We start from the raw sequence: 17,772 nt of genomic DNA, 5'->3' as shown, positions 1-17,772 counted from the left end.
GTTAAAACTCTGTCTCTCTCTCTTTCCCGCACCATGGAATGCTGTCACCCCATGTAAGTTATTTTTTCTGGAGCTGATGTTTCATTGGAAAACAGAAAGTTCAGCATAGCTTCACAAACATGGGCAGGCAGAGAGGCGCTGACTGTTTTCCACCTCAACCGAGGCTGCAGGTTAAAAAAATATTAACGCTTTTGTCAACCGACCAGAAATTTGGCACAAGGCTCAACTGTGTGGAACACACAGCTTTTTGTTCGCATTTTACTCAAGCTTTTTGAATTCCACAAATGTAACAGAACACTGATGCAATGCGAGGACAGAATTATACATGAAAGGGCATATAAAATTAACAGCTGATGTCACTTGGGAAAATATGACTCATTTTGCCAGTGAGAGCTTCATACTGTAGGTGGGTCCACAAGGTCATCAAAGTCTACTGAATAATAAACAAAAATTATTACATTTAGGAATGTCACCCAAACTAATTATATGTTTATTTTATTCACACAATATATTCTTCCATCTTAAAACGGTACCATCTTAGATCATTATTACCTCAAGTAAATGACCACTGTAGAGCTTGTCGATTTGAAGAGGCACTGTAGCAAATCTAAATCAAAATGTTTCAGGCACAAATTAATATTTACAAAGCAGGTATTTAAACAATTTTTTTTAAATACTATTGTTGAATGTCTTTGCTTTGCTCATGTTTATGACCACTACCCCTAACAATTTTACATGTGTTGTAAAGTAATGGAGAGTAAAGTCATCAGTGAAAATATATAAATATGTTTTATTAACCTACATTTTTCAAAAAAATATTACTTTTCAAAAGGCACTTGTACATCTCAACAGGCCCTATATTCATAACTATTTAGTACGTGCGCTTACATACAATATACAAAAACTTATGAAACACCATGAAGAACCTGCAATTAAATATACAACACAATAAATAAACTTACAGGGAGGGGAGCATAAACCAAATATTGATACATCCATGCAAGTTCTCTTTTGCAATTAGTTAAGCAGAAACAACCAACTTTATGGCATGCAATACAAGAAACGTTCCCTTTAGAAGCATATCTGATTCTGCACCAAACTGTGTGGTTTAACTGCAAGCAATTTGGATAATGTCCCCAAACGACAGCACAAGCACTGTCACTTTCAGGTATTGCTACTCAACGAACATCAGATGCAGTCCAACCTGAGCTTTTCAAATGATCACATAACAAAATAGCCTCCTTTCCCTTTGGCATTGTCTTTACAAAACACTTGAGAAATGTCACTTGAAGTGTCAGACGTGTGTTGGGCTCTCTATGTAGGAGTCTGTTTTGGACATGTGGAGCACCACGGCTGGGGCCTTATAGTGGCAGTGGGAGGTGCTGCAGCTGATGCTGCCACAGGGCTTCCTACTAGTCCGCACCGCCAGCTTCCTGTTGCACAGACCCTGCCAGGTCTGCAGGGTCTTGGAGCTCCATACCCACACGCCGCTGGTGATGCCCACCACCAGAGACATAAAGATCTTCAGCATGAACACCGCCACGGTGGGTATCGACTCCTCCAGGGAGCAGTCCTTGTTCCGGCGCCCAGGGAATGACACACACTTGCTCTCCAGCACCCGGAACTTCCAGTAGTCCATGTTGAGCCTCTCGTAGAAGTAGCATATGATGACGCAGGTGGCGGGCACCGTGTACAGGATGGAGAACACACCGATCTTCACCATGAGCTTTTCCAGCTTCTCCGTGTTGGTGCCACCCGTCTTCATTATCTTGCGGATGTGGAAGAGCGCTACGAAGCCCGTGAGGATGAAGGAGGTGCCAATGACCAGGTAGCAGGACAAAGGAATGAGCACGAAGCCAGTCAGGGCGTTGACATCCATGCTGCCCACGTAGCACAGCCCCGTCAGCTCGTCCCCGGCCACCTTCCTCATGGTGAGGATGACTATGGTCTTCATGGCTGGGATGCCCCAGGCGGCCATGTGGAAGTAGCTGCTGTGGGCCTCGATGGCCTCGTGGCCCCACTTCTTGCCAGCGGCCAGGAACCAGGTGAGGGTGAGGATGACCCACCAGATGGATGAGGCCATACCGAAGTAGTAGAGGATGAGGAATACGATGGTGCAGCCCGTGGACTCCAGCCCCTCCTGGATGATGTAGAGCTCGCCATTCTCCCGGTCACAGGCGATGTTCTCGGAACCGGCCACCGAGCGGATGATGAAGGCCACCGAGTAGACATTGTAGCACATCGAGAGGAAGATGATGGGCCGCTCCGGGTACTGGAAGCGCTGCGGGTCCAGCAGGAAGGTGAGGACGGTGAAGGCGGTGGAGACAAAGCAGAGTGTGGACCACACCGCCATCCAGATGAAGGCAAAGTCCTTGTCCTGCTTCGACCAGAACACGTCCACCGCAGAGGAGCAGCGCGGGGCGCACGACTGGCTCTTCTCCACATACTGGAACTTCTCCGGGTTCTCGCAGGAGCCCAGGCTGGTACCCGAGCTGGGCTGCCTGGGTCTGGGGGGCACCGGGAGCATGCCCTCCCCCTTCTTGGTCTCCTGCTTTGTGTCATTCTCAGGCGCCTCCATGCACAGGGAGTTGGGGTCGTTTTTAGTGGGCAGCTTGGAGCAGTCCAGTGAGTCAGGCCAGCCAAAGCTGAACTTCTCCATGATGGGAGAGCACTTTTGCCTGGCCTGCTCACACATTGGTCGGCAGGCAGGGATGGTGGTGGACACTTTGTCAGTGCACATGGGGACGTAGAGGGAGCAGAGGAAAAAGCGCAGGTGCATGTCACAGCCGTATTCCACTAGAGGGGCAAACTCATTTAGTTTGATGCTGGCCTCCGCTTGGCTTTCATATTTCATGAAGTTGGGCATTCTTGTCATATTGTAGCCAATGCCCTGGCACATGGGGATGGTGATGAGTTCACATTTTGCAGGTCTGCCTCTCTCTATATCATAGGCGCCGATCTCCAAGCTGGATGCAGCAATAACAAGTTGGCACCACAGTAAAATGGCAATCCTCAAATTAAAAACATCCATGGTGATATCAGGAAAGTTTATGTATCAGGAAATGCTTCATGTATTAAAACAGAAAAGAAAAGTAAAATATTTCATCCCATGAGGAAAAAAGTTTTGAGGAAAGAAACTGTGGCTGTAACAATTCCAGATTGATGAGTTTGTGCCCGAAATGTGTAAATTTCCCCACTGTCAAATCTGATGAAAACAATGTAGCATGTCCGTTAGTTCCAAGGTGGTGAGAGAACTTTAATACTGATTAAAGTTACCTCCTATGGTCAAACTACGCAAAACGTTTTGTTTTCCCTGGAAACAGTATGCGAATTACAAAAGGGGAATACAAATGTGCTTGTTGTTACAGTTCCAAATCCAGTCGAATTTTTTTAAGCACGATATGCTTCACATGTTTACCAAATTGAAGGCAACATGCTGTGAAAGTTAGAATGGAAAACAATTAGTTTATAATATACCACTGGTAGCACGCATAGTAAAATCTCAAACCAGGCAGTTGAGTTGAACCGTTATTTACCGTAATAATCCTCGGTAAAGTCCTTATTTTCCGAATTGATTTTTAGATGACAGGCTATTCAGAATCCCATGTTAGTAGGCTCCTGTTTGTAACCACACAAGCGCACAGCACGGAGGGATACTGGGTCGTTTAAAAATAGTCAAGTTGTCCAGCTCTGTCAGTCTTGCTCTCCGTCCATCGCTTAAGTGCATACTTTTTTTTGTGCTCTCTCTCTGCCTCTTCAATAACGGGGCGGGAATTAGGTGACGAACTTGTTTCGCCCCGCCTTAAACTCATTCTCAAATTACTTTTTCTTACTGGCTTTACGCAGAAAATACGAGCCACAAGCCATAGGGGACCACTACTTTTGCTGGAAGGTCTGAATTCAATAATTGGTCAGCTGTTGGTCAGCTAGCGCGGTTAATGTAATGAAAGTGCGTATATTACTCCCTGTTAAAAATTTTTTATCGACATTCCACACAGTGGCCTTAAATGAAAACAGCTTAGGTTGTCGCGAGTTTAGGTTTTGTGCATCCTGATGGTGAACATTTACTAATATTGAATGCCAATCAATATATGGTTCAGTTTATTTTCACCAGTTTATTTTCACCATTAAAATCAATAACAACAATCATATAATCTACAATTCAATTAGTTTGAATAGGAATGTGGGTTTTTTTGGGACAAGAATGGTATTATATGTTATAGCCTATGTAATAAGCATGTTTTATTTGCTTATAAAACAACAAGCTTTGGTCAAGCATAAGTGTCCATCACCTGACCTCTGTCTTCATGAAACATGACCTTTCACAACATACAGAAGACATTAGTATTCCAGTCCATATGAAGTAGTCTACACCGGGTGGCAAGTGTAGCTTGGGAAACATCAGAATACATTTCAATTAGCATAGAGTCTGCAAAACTCATTTCCTAGAATACTGGGCCATTCCCTATTAACAAGGGTCAGATGATTGCAATCTAAATTTAAATGAGTTGTAAGCTCAATGAAGTTAGGACTTTAATGATGTCTCTTTCTATTTTCTCCATGTCAGATAGCTGTGTCACTCTATTACTGAGCAGTGACTGTACAACATGGGTTAACTGGAACAGTTAGAGTTGAAGGCCTGATAGGCTATTGTTCCCATCTAGTGGTCACTCTCCACACAGCATCCATCCATGGTGCATTGCACACATAGAAGAAAGAGGAGTCATATGCTTCCACTTGTCATTGATCAATTGCTTTAGTTAACCTTAGGAAGAACAGTATATGAACTGCAGCATAAGGCCTGCTTTGTATGAATTGTTAAATACTTTGTGCTTGTACTCAATTGCCATCTCATCTATCAGTTTCTCAAAAACAATTGAGAAAGTGATAGATGCTTATGGTGGTTGTGCAAAACCATCTGTTTCCAACAACATGACTGTCTGCCTAGTACTGAGAGACTCTGAAGGGAAAACAGAACAACCCATGTTGTTCTCCTTTTAGGCTCAGTCAGAACCCCCTCACCTCTCTTCCTCCCCCCTGAGGCATTCAGCCTTGTGTTTCGCCAGTTTCCAATGAATGGTTCAGTAACGAAACCTGTAGAAGGTCCTTCTATACACAGGGTTATTCGATTGTCCATTTTGTTTGGACAAAATCACTAGGGCCATGTTTTCCATATGAAAACCTCTCCATCTCTGGGCCTAGGCCTACACGAGGCCAGGGTACCTCTCTATCAGGCTAACCCATATCGATTCCCCTCTTGACCAAACTGCAGGTCGGAGGGGTGACAAGAGCGGCACCTGCTTCCCAGAGCCCATCTCCCAGCTTCATTGTCATGCTAAGCAGCCTTGCACAGGAGTGCACTCTGAGTGCCGGAGCGAGACTCCCCAAAAACGGCCCTGTTCCCGAAGGCACTTAGAAAAGCAGGCCCACTTGTCAAGTTCCCACAGACTACAGGATCGGTTCACCACTCACTCGCTTATTTTTTTTTCTTTCTCCGACGGGTCAATTTCCTGCTCATTTAAATGAAATGGGATTCCTTTTGGCGGCTGTTTTTGTTTTGGCTGAGAGCTGTTTAAGCAGCGCTTTCCACGTACTCTGCAAGTCTTCTTCAGCCTGCCATGAAAAGGGGCTATTCTTTGCGCTCACTGGATGAGGAGAAAATAAAGAAAGGGAAACCGCAGCTACAAGGGCAATCAGTTAAGGTTACAATTGTAGGCATCAGGATGGGGAAGAGCTTTTCCATAAACTTCACCATTAGCTAACTTATTTAAAACTAACAGACCGCTGCACTGACACAAAGGGTGTGTGTGTGTGTGTGTGTTTCAGAGGACTGACTAATGATTCTGTAGTTTGTGTAGAGAAGTTTGGGTTATATATGCAGAGAATGCAAAATAAAAAAAATGTATATTTTGATGTGGTGCTAGAACCTGAGTCAGATACCACATCATTTTCTCAGCTCTGATTCATTCACTAATCCAATCACAAAACCAAATTCTCTACAGTAATTTTGGCCCAGACTCACTCAATGCTCAGACTCACTCACTGATAGGTGAAGTGTTACTATTAGTATGTTTGCCTTTATGGTTGTGGTCGAGTTAAGAAATATGACACACAGAGAACCCATACATAAGTGAGGAAACAATTTTGATAATGTCAAAATGACATGTTATATGACATGGTTAATACTAGAATCTTTAATTGAAATAATAACAAAGCGGTTGTCCCGCCTTAGTTTTGGTAAAAGGCTGAGGGATGGGCCTGGAGAAATGTAGCCACTCTCAAATTCATAGACAGTGCTATGGATGCAAGGACCATCCATGATATCAAAATTATAGTTTAACTATGTTTTGAGGCTATACAGTGTTTGTTTACATTTACGTGGTTTACAAACATCGGAGTAAAACAAGCTAATATTTTGGGTTCTGATGGGGTACGACAGTTTAACTAAGCTCATGAGGCATTTATAAGTTATATTCTTCAAGAATATACAGTATATAATTAATTTAAAAGTCCAAACATTGATGTAGCAACTAAGGATTCTAGCTTGAATGGAAATGAAAAGAATCCTACATCTACACTCCATAAATTCACAGTGTCTGAATTTTTTTTATTTTTTTATTTTTTTAGGAGTAGCAGTTGGCACCATAACTTTTTTTTAAGCCTAGAGAAATGTGACATTCTAATTGGTTGACACCCATGGTAGCCACTAGGATTTCAAGGGTTAATCTCTTCACCACCCTATTACCCATCTGCCAGCTGTCATTCTCTTAAACACTAAAACACAAGTGTACTCACAGCAGAGCACAACGCTGCCTTCACAAATGACCTACTGTCTAGTCGTAAGAGGTGGAATTAGTTACAAGACAGGTAACTGGTCAGATTCATGGAGGTAGAGAGACATGAGAACAGTGTACTATTCTATACCAAAGCTTGGTGAAACAACGCTATAATGTTGTATGAGAGCTTTAGGGTACATACATGAATGAAGAGAATCGATAGTAGCCCAGTCATTTAACTTCTTTCAGTGAAATTAAACTACTTGGTTGGAGATTCAAAGTCAGATTTGCACAATCAGCCCTGACCACATTTTGTCCAGGTTTCAGAAGATGAAGGTTTCCCACAGTTTCAAGGAAAAACAACATTTCAAACCAGGGACATACAGGAAATCTTTGACAATGGCTAATTAATCTGTTCAGAACCTATTTAGGAAGACTGGTCCAGGTAGTTTCCATCTTGAAAAACCCCACATGATATTACTTTTACAATGTGTCTCCAGACAGACCTTCCTTTCACAACATTTGTGGTGTCTTTCCCCTGACACTTATTTTCATTAAGGACGAGCGTGTTTGTGTAGTGTCTCGGTCTAAATGCGTCGCACATATGTCATCGATTTCCCTAATGAGTGACAGGCCACAAAAGCCTCCAATTCTTTCGCTTTCGAAAACACATCTGCCTTCTCATCAAACTTGGTGTGGCACCACAGTGACCTGTATGGCTTTAGGGGGCAGATGGAGTAGAGAGAAGGTGACTCGTAAATATGCCCATTTCAACCACAGGCCAAGACGACATGGTGTTTGCGGTCTTCTGCGGTCTTCTGCCCTGAAATAGAGCAAACCTGGCAGTAGATGCACGCGTTTGGCCTCCTCAGAACTATGAACAGAATGCAGGATGCCAAGGAAAGCAAATATTTTGAGAAATTTGAACAGAAATGGGCAGAAGGAGTCTGGGCTCGAGATGCAGCAGACTCCATTAAATAGTCCCCTCTTGTTACTGGAGAAATCAGACATGGGAGGGAAAAAAATCTTAAAATGTGAGACTTATACCAGCACAGTGCCACGCTCAAGGTCCTAAACGATATTATAACCACGATTGATAATAGACAGTACTGTGCAGCCGTCTTCATCGACCTGGCCAAGGCTTTCGACTCTGTCAACCACCGCATTCTTATTGGCAGACTAAATAGCCTTGGTTTCTCAAATGACTGCCTCGCCTGGTTCACCAACTACTTCTCAGATAGAGTTCAGTGTGTCAAATCGGAGGGCCTGTTGTCTGGACCTATGGCAGTCTCTATGGGGGTGCCACAGGGTTCAATTCTTGGGCCGACACTTTTCTCCGTGTATATCAATGATGTCGCTCTTGCTGCTGGTGACTCTCAGATCCACCTCTACGCAGACGACACCATTTTGTATACATCTGGCCCTTCATTGGACACTGTGTTAACAAACCTCCAAACGAGCTTCAATGCCATACAACAATCCTTCAGTAGCCTTCAACTGCTCTTAAACACTAGTAAAACTAAATGCATGCTTTTCAATCGAACGCTGCTAGCACCCGCCCACCCGACTAGAATCACCACTCTCGACGGGTCTGACCTAGAGTATGTGGACAACTACAAATATCTAGGTGTCTGGTTAGACTGTAAACTCAACTTCCAGACTCACATAAAGAATCTCCAATCCAAAGTTAAATCTAGAATCGGCTTCCTATTTCGCAACAAAGCCTCCTTCACTCATGCTGCCAAACATGCCCTCGTAAAACTGACTATCCTACCGATCCTTGACTTCGGCGATGTCATTTACAAAATAGCCTCCAACACTCTACTCAGCAAATTGGATGTAGTCTATCACAGTGCCATCCGTTTTGTCTCCAAAGCCCCATACACTACCCACCACTGTGACCTGTACGCTCTTGTTGGCTGGTCCTCACTACATGTCCTACATGCGTCGTCAAACCCACTGGCTCCAGGCCATCTATAAATCACTGCTAGGCAAATCCCCGCCTTATCTTAGCTCATTGGTCACCATAGCAGCACCCACCCGTAGTCTGCGCTCCAGCAGGTATATCTCACTGGTCATTCCCAAAGCCAACACCTCCTTTGGCCGCCATTCCTTCCAGTTCTCTGCTGCCAATGACTGGAACGAATTGCAAAAATCTCTGAAGCTGGAGACTCTTATCTCCCTCACTAACTTTAAGCATCAGTTGTCAGAGCACCTTACCGATCACTGCACCTGTACACAGCCCATCTGAAATTAGCCCACCCAACTACCTCATCCCTATATTGTTATTTATTTTGCTCTTTTGCACCCCAGTATCTCTATTTGCACATCATCTCTTGCACATCTAGCATTCCAGTGTTAATACTATTGTAATTATTCTGCACTATAGCCTATTTATTGCCTTACCTCCATAACTTGCTACATTTGCACACACTGTATATATATTTTCTGTTGTATTTCTGACTTTGTTTTTTTTTACCCCATATGTAACTCTGTGTTGTTTTTATTGCACTACTTTGCTTTATCTTGGCCAGGTCGCAGTTGTAAATGAGAACCTGTTCTCAACTGGCTTACCTGGTTAAATAAAGGTGAAAAAAAAAAAAAAAAAAAAAAGTGTGGTGTATCGGCCTACAGCCTCTCTCTTCTTCCCCTTTGCTACAATCTCAGTTTAGATAAAGGAGGGGGGCAAAACATCTCAGCCCAAGAGGTCTCTACTAAGCAAACAGACACTCACTGTCATCTCCCACCAGGACCTGGGGGATGGAAACATACGTCTTTGTAGCCACGGCATCAGCAGTTATGGCGTCCGCATGTTTCCCAGACCAAACTGTTAGGAAACTGTTCATGCATACTGTATATTATGACTACATTTTGGGACATTTATGTTCGTTTTGGTCTTCGGCAAGGTTTTTTTTCACTTGTTCGTGCACAAACGTTTCCCGGGGCAAGCCGAAGTCGGTAGACGAAGTCTACGCCCCTTCGTCAGTGATTGGTCACCAGTAGGGATTCTTCAATAAAGTGTTTGTCATTCAACGTGAGACAAATCATTTTCATGCAAATTTTTTAGTTAGATGTAAAATTGTGCGATTAAGATCTCTGCAATAACGTCAAAATTAATGACAGATTTCTTGAGTTATCTTAGATCAATTCGGACTATTTTGAGGAAGCGTATACTAGAAAAGGCCAGGGCCAGACCCCCGTCAAAACCATAAATATCTGACAAATCGGTCTAATTAACGGGAAAATACCTGGAAGGGGTGCTTCCGCCTCATCTGTCACCGCCTCTGGGGCCGCCTCTTTACTCAACGGCAGTGTCTACAGGACAAACACACACACACACACAGTCCCGTCTCTCTTGCCTGAACAGACAGCAGATATTTATATCACAGCTACGGGAATACATTTAGAGCATGAGCCTGGCCTGTGGACTCCATAGAGGGGCTAGACATGTGAGCTGTACGCACTAAAAGAAAGAAACAGTGTAGATCAGCTGACTGAGCATGCCCGTGCAAGTTCAGTTAACATAGACTCCGATAATTATCATCATATCTAAAGTGTAGTCTTGCCCATAATGATCAACAATAAGCCACTTCCCACCATCAATGTTGAGACTATCAGTAAACCAGAGCTATAAACCCTTTAGGCCTATATTGCTATTCAAATCAAGTCCAATCCAATATTATTCGTCACATGCGGAGAATACAACAAGTGTAGACTTTACCGTGAAATGCTTACTTACGAGCACTTTCCTAACAATGCAGAGTTAGAAAGTAAGAAAATATGCACAAAAATAATAACACAATAAAATAACAATAACGAGACTATATACAAGGAGGACCGGTACCGAGTCAATGTGCAGGGAGTACGAGATAGTTGAGGTGATTGAGGTAATATGTACATGTAGGTAGGGGTAAAAGTGACCAGGCAATCAGGATAGATAATAAACAGAGTAGCAGCAGCGTGTGTAAAGAGTGTGAAAGTGTGTCAATATGCATGTGTGTGTATGTGCTGTGTGTGTGTGAGCGTATGTAGTGTGTGTGTGTATGTGTGTGTTGCTGTGTCAGTGTAGTATGTGTGAGTGTGTGGGTAGAGTCCAGTGAGTGTGCATAGAGCCAGTGCAAGAGAGTCCGTAAAACAAAAAAAGGGGGTCGATGCAAACAGTCCGGGTAGCCATTTGATTAATTGTTCAGCAGTCTTATGGCTTGGGGTAGAAGCTGTTCAGGAGCCTATTGGTCCCAGACTTGGCACTCCGGTACCACTTGCCTTGCGGTAGCAGAGAGAACAGTCTATAACTTGGGTGGCTGGAGTCTTTGAAAATGTTTAGGGCCTTCCTCTGACACCGCCTGGTGTAGAGGTCCTGGATGGCAGGGAGCTCGTCCCCAGTGATGTACTGGGCCATACACGCTACCCTCTGTACCTCCTTGCGGTAGGATGCCAAGCAATTGCCATACCAAGCGGTGATGCAGCCAGTCAAGAGGCTCTCAATGGTGCAGCTGTAGAACTCAGGTAGGTGTTCCTTTTGTCCAGGTGGGAAAGGGCAGTGTGGAGTAGAGGTCTTCACGGATCCACCTGTATCAGAATACCCGAGACCCGATCCGGGATCCGAGCGTGTCCAGAACCAGAATTCTAAATTCTGATTTGTCCGAAAGGGCCGTACACATTTGAACGCAACTGCTGCAGTAGAGAGAGAGATACATTTGAACATTTATGCTGCTGCTCTTCCTTTTCACAAGAGTGGAGAGTGGCGCGTGTGGCTTGTTGTTGTTGTTGGCCAATCATAAGTCATCAAAGCGCCAATAGGCTACTGTCATAGAGCCTCCGTGTGTGGCAAAAGATAGAATACCAGCAGCATACCACCCTGCATCCCACTGTTGGCTTGCCACTGAAGCTAAAGAAGTTCGGTCCTGGATGGGTGACCAGATGCTGCTGGAAGTAGTGTTGGAGGGCCAGTAGGAGGCACTCTTTCCTCTGATCTAAAAAAAGATCCCAATGCCCTAGGACAGTGATTGGGGACATTGTAGGGTGCTGTCTTTCAGCTGGGGCATTAAAACGGGTGTCCTGACTCTCTGTGGTCACTAAAAGATCCCAAGGCATTTATTGTAAGGGTGTTAACCCTGGTGTCCTGGCTAAATTCCCAGTCTGGCCCTCATACCATCATGGACACCTAATCATCCCCAGCTTCCAATTGGCTTATTCACCTCCTCTCCCCTGTAACTATTCCCCAGGTTGTTTCTGTAAATGAGAATGCGTTCTCAGTCAACTTACCTGGTAAAATAAAAAAGGAGATATCTAATCGATGGAATTAAAAGGAGGATAGGCTAAAACGACCAAGAGCTAACAGGTAGGCTGCTACTTAATATTCTGAATGGAGTTATTTGTAACTGTAGGATGAGGAAGTGCATGCACTGCAGCCTAAATAGCTTCTCCCGGTTTGATGCAGTCAAGACAGGTACTACCTAATCATATTTGATGATAAATAACCTAGCTATGGCAGCTATTAGTCTACTATAGCGTGAGTCAGCTTGGTTGGTTGCTGTCCCTGCTCACAGTAAGGCCCCTCCCCCGCCTGCTAGAGCAGCACCTCTCACCCTGCTGTTTCCCTCACTCAGATCGGGTCAGACTGGGTCTGGATCCGACCAGGTCTATAAGGAAAGGGTCTAGTTGTCCTCGGTTCCGTTCGGAACGGGTCTAGCCCCAGGTCCATTTCGGAACGGGTCCAACTTTTTGGACCCGTGAAGACCTCTAGTGTGGAGTGCAGTAGAGATTGCGTCATCTGTGGATCTCTTGGGGGCACTTGTCCTATTGTTTTATTCAGCTTGCAGCCCAGCAGGGGATAAAGATGGGAGCAGAGGTGAGAACAGGGGCTGTGGAGACAAGGGGGCCTATATTAGCCCCAGCTGAAGGAAAGGCCACTGGCACATGAGACTGACTGCTGGAGGACAAGAGAAGCCTGACGTGACGGTGGCAGATTAAGATATATTGCCCGCCTCCTCCTCCCATCTACTCTCTCCTTCTCCCTCCCCCTCTGCTCTGGTTCTCCCTTTTTCTCCCCCTCCCCTCCTAACCTATCACCTCCCTCCCCAGCTTGGGTTACCAGCAAGGCAGGCATGCCAAACAAGTCCTATTAATACAGTGTGGACGGACAGAGGGGCCAGGTGGCATCTCCATGGCTGGCAGTGAGTGGCTGGTTTTGACTAGATGGTATACAGTTTACAACTCTGTATGTCAGAATTGACTTTTAATAGCAGGTAAGGAGAACTTACACAGCACGTTAGGAGAATTAGGTTAAGGTTAGGAAAAGGTTAGGAACAACAACAACAAAAATGTGGACGTCAATTTGACATAAACTGTATCCCATCTAGACGTGACCCGAGTGGCTGGGCCAGGGTGTGGCAGGCAGCAGGGCCCACTAAGGGCGGAGATGGTAACAGGGGGGCCAGATATGTGTCACCGAGGTCATGCACAGCACAGGTCAGATGCACTGTCACTGGGATGTGACATTTACGAGAGAGAGATGTGTAACTGGGTATAGACCTAGACTCTCACGAAGAGGGGAGACATACACAAGTCCATAGCCCAATATCAACTCAATCTCAATGTGTTGTCCAAGCTAATAGATTAATTCAAATTAGAAAGCTAAAACAACAATCTGTTGTTTTTATTTTCAATTTATAAAATTGTGCATGAGGCAAAATCAAACTCAATCTATCAATTCAAACACTTTCAGATCATGGGATGAATGTTTCATATTATCTACACATAGAGTGCCTTCGGAAAGTATTCAGAAACATTTTCCACATTTTGTACGTTACAGCCTTATTCTAAAATGGATTAAATATATATTTTTTCTCCGCAATCTACACACAATACCCCATAATGACAAAGCGAAAACTGGCTTTTAGACATTTTTGCAAATGTATAAAATTTTTAAAACTGAAATACCTTATTTACATAAGTATTCAGACCCTTTGCTATGAGACTCGGAATTGAGCTCAGGTGCATTCGGTTTCCATTGATCATCCTTGAGTTGTTTCTACAACTTCATTGGAGTTCACCTGTGGTAAATTCAATTGATTGGACATGATTTGGAAAGGCACACACCTGTCTATATAAGGTCCCACAGTTGACAGTGCATGTCAGAGCAAAAACCAAGTCATGAGGTCAAAGGAATTGTCCGTAGAGCTCAGAGACAGGATTGTGTCGAGGCACAGATCTGGGAAAGGGTACCAAAAAATGTCTGCAGCATTGAAGGTCCCCAAGAACACAGTGGCCTCCATCTTTCTTAAACGGAAGAAGTTTGGAAGCACCAAGACACTTCCTAGAGCTGGTCGCCCGGCCAAACTGAGCAATCGGGGGAGAAGGGCCTTGGTCAGGGAGGTGACCAAGAACCCAATGGTCACTCTGACAGAGCTCCAGAGTTCCTCTGTGGAGATGGGAGAACCTTCCAGAAGGACAACCATCTCTGCAGCACTCCACCAATCAGACCTTTATGGTAGAGTGGCCAGACGGAAGCCACTCCTCAGTAAAAGGCACATGACAGCCCGCTTGGAGTTTGCCAAAAGGCACCTAAAGGACTCTGACCATGAGAAACAAGATTATCTGGTCTGATGAAACCAAGATTGAACTCTTTGGCCTGAATGGCAAGCATCACGTCTGGAGAAAAGCTGGCACCATCCCTACGGTGAAGCATGGTGGTGGCAGCATCATGCTGTGGAGATGCTGTCCAGCGGCATGGACTGGGAGACTAGTCAGGATCGAGGCAAAGATGAACGGAGCAAAGTACAGAGAGATCCTTGATGAAAACCTGCTCCAGAGCGCTCAGGACCTCAGACTGGGGCGAAGGTTCAATTTCCAACAGGACAACCACCCTAAGCACACAGCCGCAGGAGTGGCTTCGGGACAAGTCTCTGAATGTCCTTGAGTGGCCCAGCCAGAGCCCGGACTTGAACCTGATCGAACATCTGTGGAGAGACCTGAAAATAATTGTGCAGCATCACTCCCCATCCAACCTGATAGAGCTTGAGAGGATCTGCAGAGGGACAACGAGGAAAAGGAAAAACATATACTGCTTGTCGAACATCTCATTCCATAATCATGGGCATTAATATGAAGTTAGTCCCCCCTTTGCTGCTATAACAGCCTCCACTCTTCTGGGAAGACTTTCCACTAGATGTTGGAATATTGCTGGAATAAGCGCATTAGTGAGGTCAGGCACCGATGTTGGGCAATTAGGCCTGGCTCGCAGTCGGTCTTAAAATTCATCCCAAAGGGTTAGATGGGGTTGAGGTCAGGGCCAGTCAAGTTCATCCACACCGATCTCGACAAAACATTTCTGTATGGACCTCGCTTTGTGCAAGGGGGCATTGTCATGATGAAACAGGAAAGGTCCTTCCCCAAATCGTCTAGAATGTCATTGTATGCTGTAACGTTAAGATTTCCCTTCACTGGATCCAAGGGGCCTAGCCCGAACCATGAAAAACAGCCCCAGACCATTATTCCTCCTCCACCAAACTTTACAGTTGGCACTATGCATTCGGGCAGGTACGGTTCTCCTGGCATCCGCCAAACCCAGATTAGTCCGTCGGACTGCTAGATGGTGAAGCATGATTCATCACTCCAGAGAACGCGTTTCCACTGCTCCAGAGTCAAATGGCGGCGAGCTTTACATCACTCCAGCCAATGCTTGGCATTGCGCATGGTGATCTTAGGCTTGTATGCGGCTGCTTGGCCATGGAAACCCATTTCATGAAGCTCCCGACGAACAGTTATTGTGCTGACTTTGCTTCTAGTGGCAGTTTGGAACTCAGTAGTGAGTGTTGCAACCGAGGACAGAAAATGTTTACGCGCTACGCGCTTCAGCAGTCCCGTTCTGTGAGCTTGGGTGGCCTACCACTTTGCGGCTGAGCTGTTGTTGTTCCTTTCCACTTCACAATAACAGCACTTACAGTTGACCGGGGAGCTCTAGCAGGGCAGACATTTTACAAACTGACTTGTTGGAAAGGTGGCATCCTATGACGGTGCCACGTTGAAAGTCACGGAGCTCTTCAGTACGGGACATTCTACTGCCAATGTTCGTCTATGGAGATTGCATGGCTGTGTGCTCGATTTTATACACCTGTCAGCAACGGGTGTGGCTGAAATAGCCAAATCCACTCATTTGAAGGGGTGTCCACATACTTTTCATTTTTGGCATGGGACAGTGGGGCCATACAATGTCACCGCTGGTTCTCAGGAATAGATGCCATGCTTTGTGGAGAATTATGAAGTGGTGGAATGGAGACTACATGGCTTGCTAAACCTTTATGATACAGGATAATTGTTTTGCAGGATGCACATTTGGAGACTTTCTAAACACCTTGAGGGTAACTGTGCCTTAAACAGATATTAGGCTGTTTTCAGGCTGGCCGTTTGGGAAAAGCAGTAGAATAGAAGGAATTATGTCGAAATTGAGGCCATACCTACAGTATTGGGTTTTGAGTTACATAAGTTGGGAGCATGTTTAGCAAGTGTAATGTGAATTCTCCAAAATTAGTTACAACTGTAAAAGTAAGCTATTATCAATGCCTTGTACGGTGTGAATGCCCAAAATACTGCCACAAAGGATATACAGAACTTGGCCCCCATTGGCCGAATAGAAATCCTGCTTCCTTCCTTAAATTATAGGCTAGGCTACCAAGTCTGGACATACCTGCGATGACACTGATAACAGCCTGCTTTAGATAAAAAAGCCCCAGATCCTTTCCCTTCCCAAACAGTGCCAACTTCCCTGCCCCCATTATTGGGCACCTTCATGGACAACAGTGTTATGCCTGGTTTCATGCAGTTGTAGCTTAGAGCGACACTGCACAATGATATACACTATATACAGTGCATTTGGAAAGTATTCAGACCCCTTCACTTTTTCCAATTTGTTACGTTACAACCTTATTCTACACAAAATACCCCATATGAACAAACCAAAAAACAGGTCTTTATAAATTATTGCAAATTTATAACAAAATAAAAACGGAAATTTCACATTTACTTAAGTATTCAGACTTTACTTAGTACTTTGTTGAAGCACCTTTGAAGCGATTTCAGCCTCGAGTCTTTTTGGGTATGACGCTACAAGCTTGGCACACCTGTATTTAGGGATGTTCTCCCATTCTTCTCTGCAGATCCTCTCAAGCTCTGTTAGGTTGGATGGGGAGCGTCGCTGCACAGCTATTTTCAGGTCTCTCCAGAGATGCTTGATCGGGATCAAGTCCAGGCTCTGGCTGTGCCACTCAAGAACATTCAGAGACTTGTCCCGAAGCCACTCCTGCGTTGTCTTGGCTTTGTGCTTAGGGTCGTTATCCTGTTGGAAGGTGAATCTTCACCCCAGTCTGAGGACCTGAGCGCTCTGGAGCAGGTTTTCCTCAAGGATCTATCTGTACTTTGCTCCGTTCATCTTTCCCTCGATCCTGACTAGTCTCCCAGTCCCTTCCCCTGAAAAACATACCCACAGCATTATGCTGCCATCACCATGGTTCACCGTAGGGATGGTGCCAGGTTTCCTCCAGACGTGACGCTTGGCATTCAGGCCAAAGAGTTCAATCTTGGTTTCATCAGACCAGAGAATCTTGTTTCTCATGGTCAGAGTCCTTTAGGTGCCTTTTGGTAAACTCCAAGTGGGCTGTCATGTGCCTTTTACTGAGGATTGACTTCCGTCTGGCCACTACCATAAAGGCCTGATTGGTGGAGTGCTGCAGAGATGGTTGTCCTTCTGGAAAGTTCTCCCATCTCCACAGAGGAACTCTGGAGCTCTGTCAGAGTGACCATCGTGTTCTTGGTCACCTCCCTGACAAAGGCCCTTCTTCCATTTAAGAATGATGGAGGCCATTGTGTTCTTGGGGACCTTCAATGCTGCAGACATTTTTTGGTACCCATCCCCAGATTTCTGCCTCGACACAATCCGGTCTCGGAGCTCTACGGACAATTCTTTCGACCTCAAGGCTTGGTTTTTGCTCTGAAATGC

The 17,772-nt window shown here is 45.0% G+C and overlaps 1 protein-coding gene across 1 annotated transcript; it reads right to left on the bottom strand.

Annotated features, from left to right (window-relative positions):
• Positions 1 to 519: 519 nt before the first annotated feature.
• LOC121579345 (frizzled-9) lies at positions 520 to 3,703 on the bottom strand. Its single transcript, XM_041893864.2, has one exon. It carries the CDS (start codon positions 3,029 to 3,031, stop codon positions 1,295 to 1,297), a length of 1,737 nt encoding a protein of 578 aa, XP_041749798.1. The 5' UTR covers positions 3,032 to 3,703; the 3' UTR covers positions 520 to 1,294.
• Positions 3,704 to 17,772: the final 14,069 nt, after the last annotated feature.

Source organism: Coregonus clupeaformis, chromosome 13, assembly GCF_020615455.1.
Source record: "Coregonus clupeaformis isolate EN_2021a chromosome 13, ASM2061545v1, whole genome shotgun sequence".
NCBI lineage: Eukaryota > Metazoa > Chordata > Actinopteri > Salmoniformes > Salmonidae > Coregonus > Coregonus clupeaformis.
This window is presented reverse-complemented; position numbering and strand designations above follow the sequence as displayed.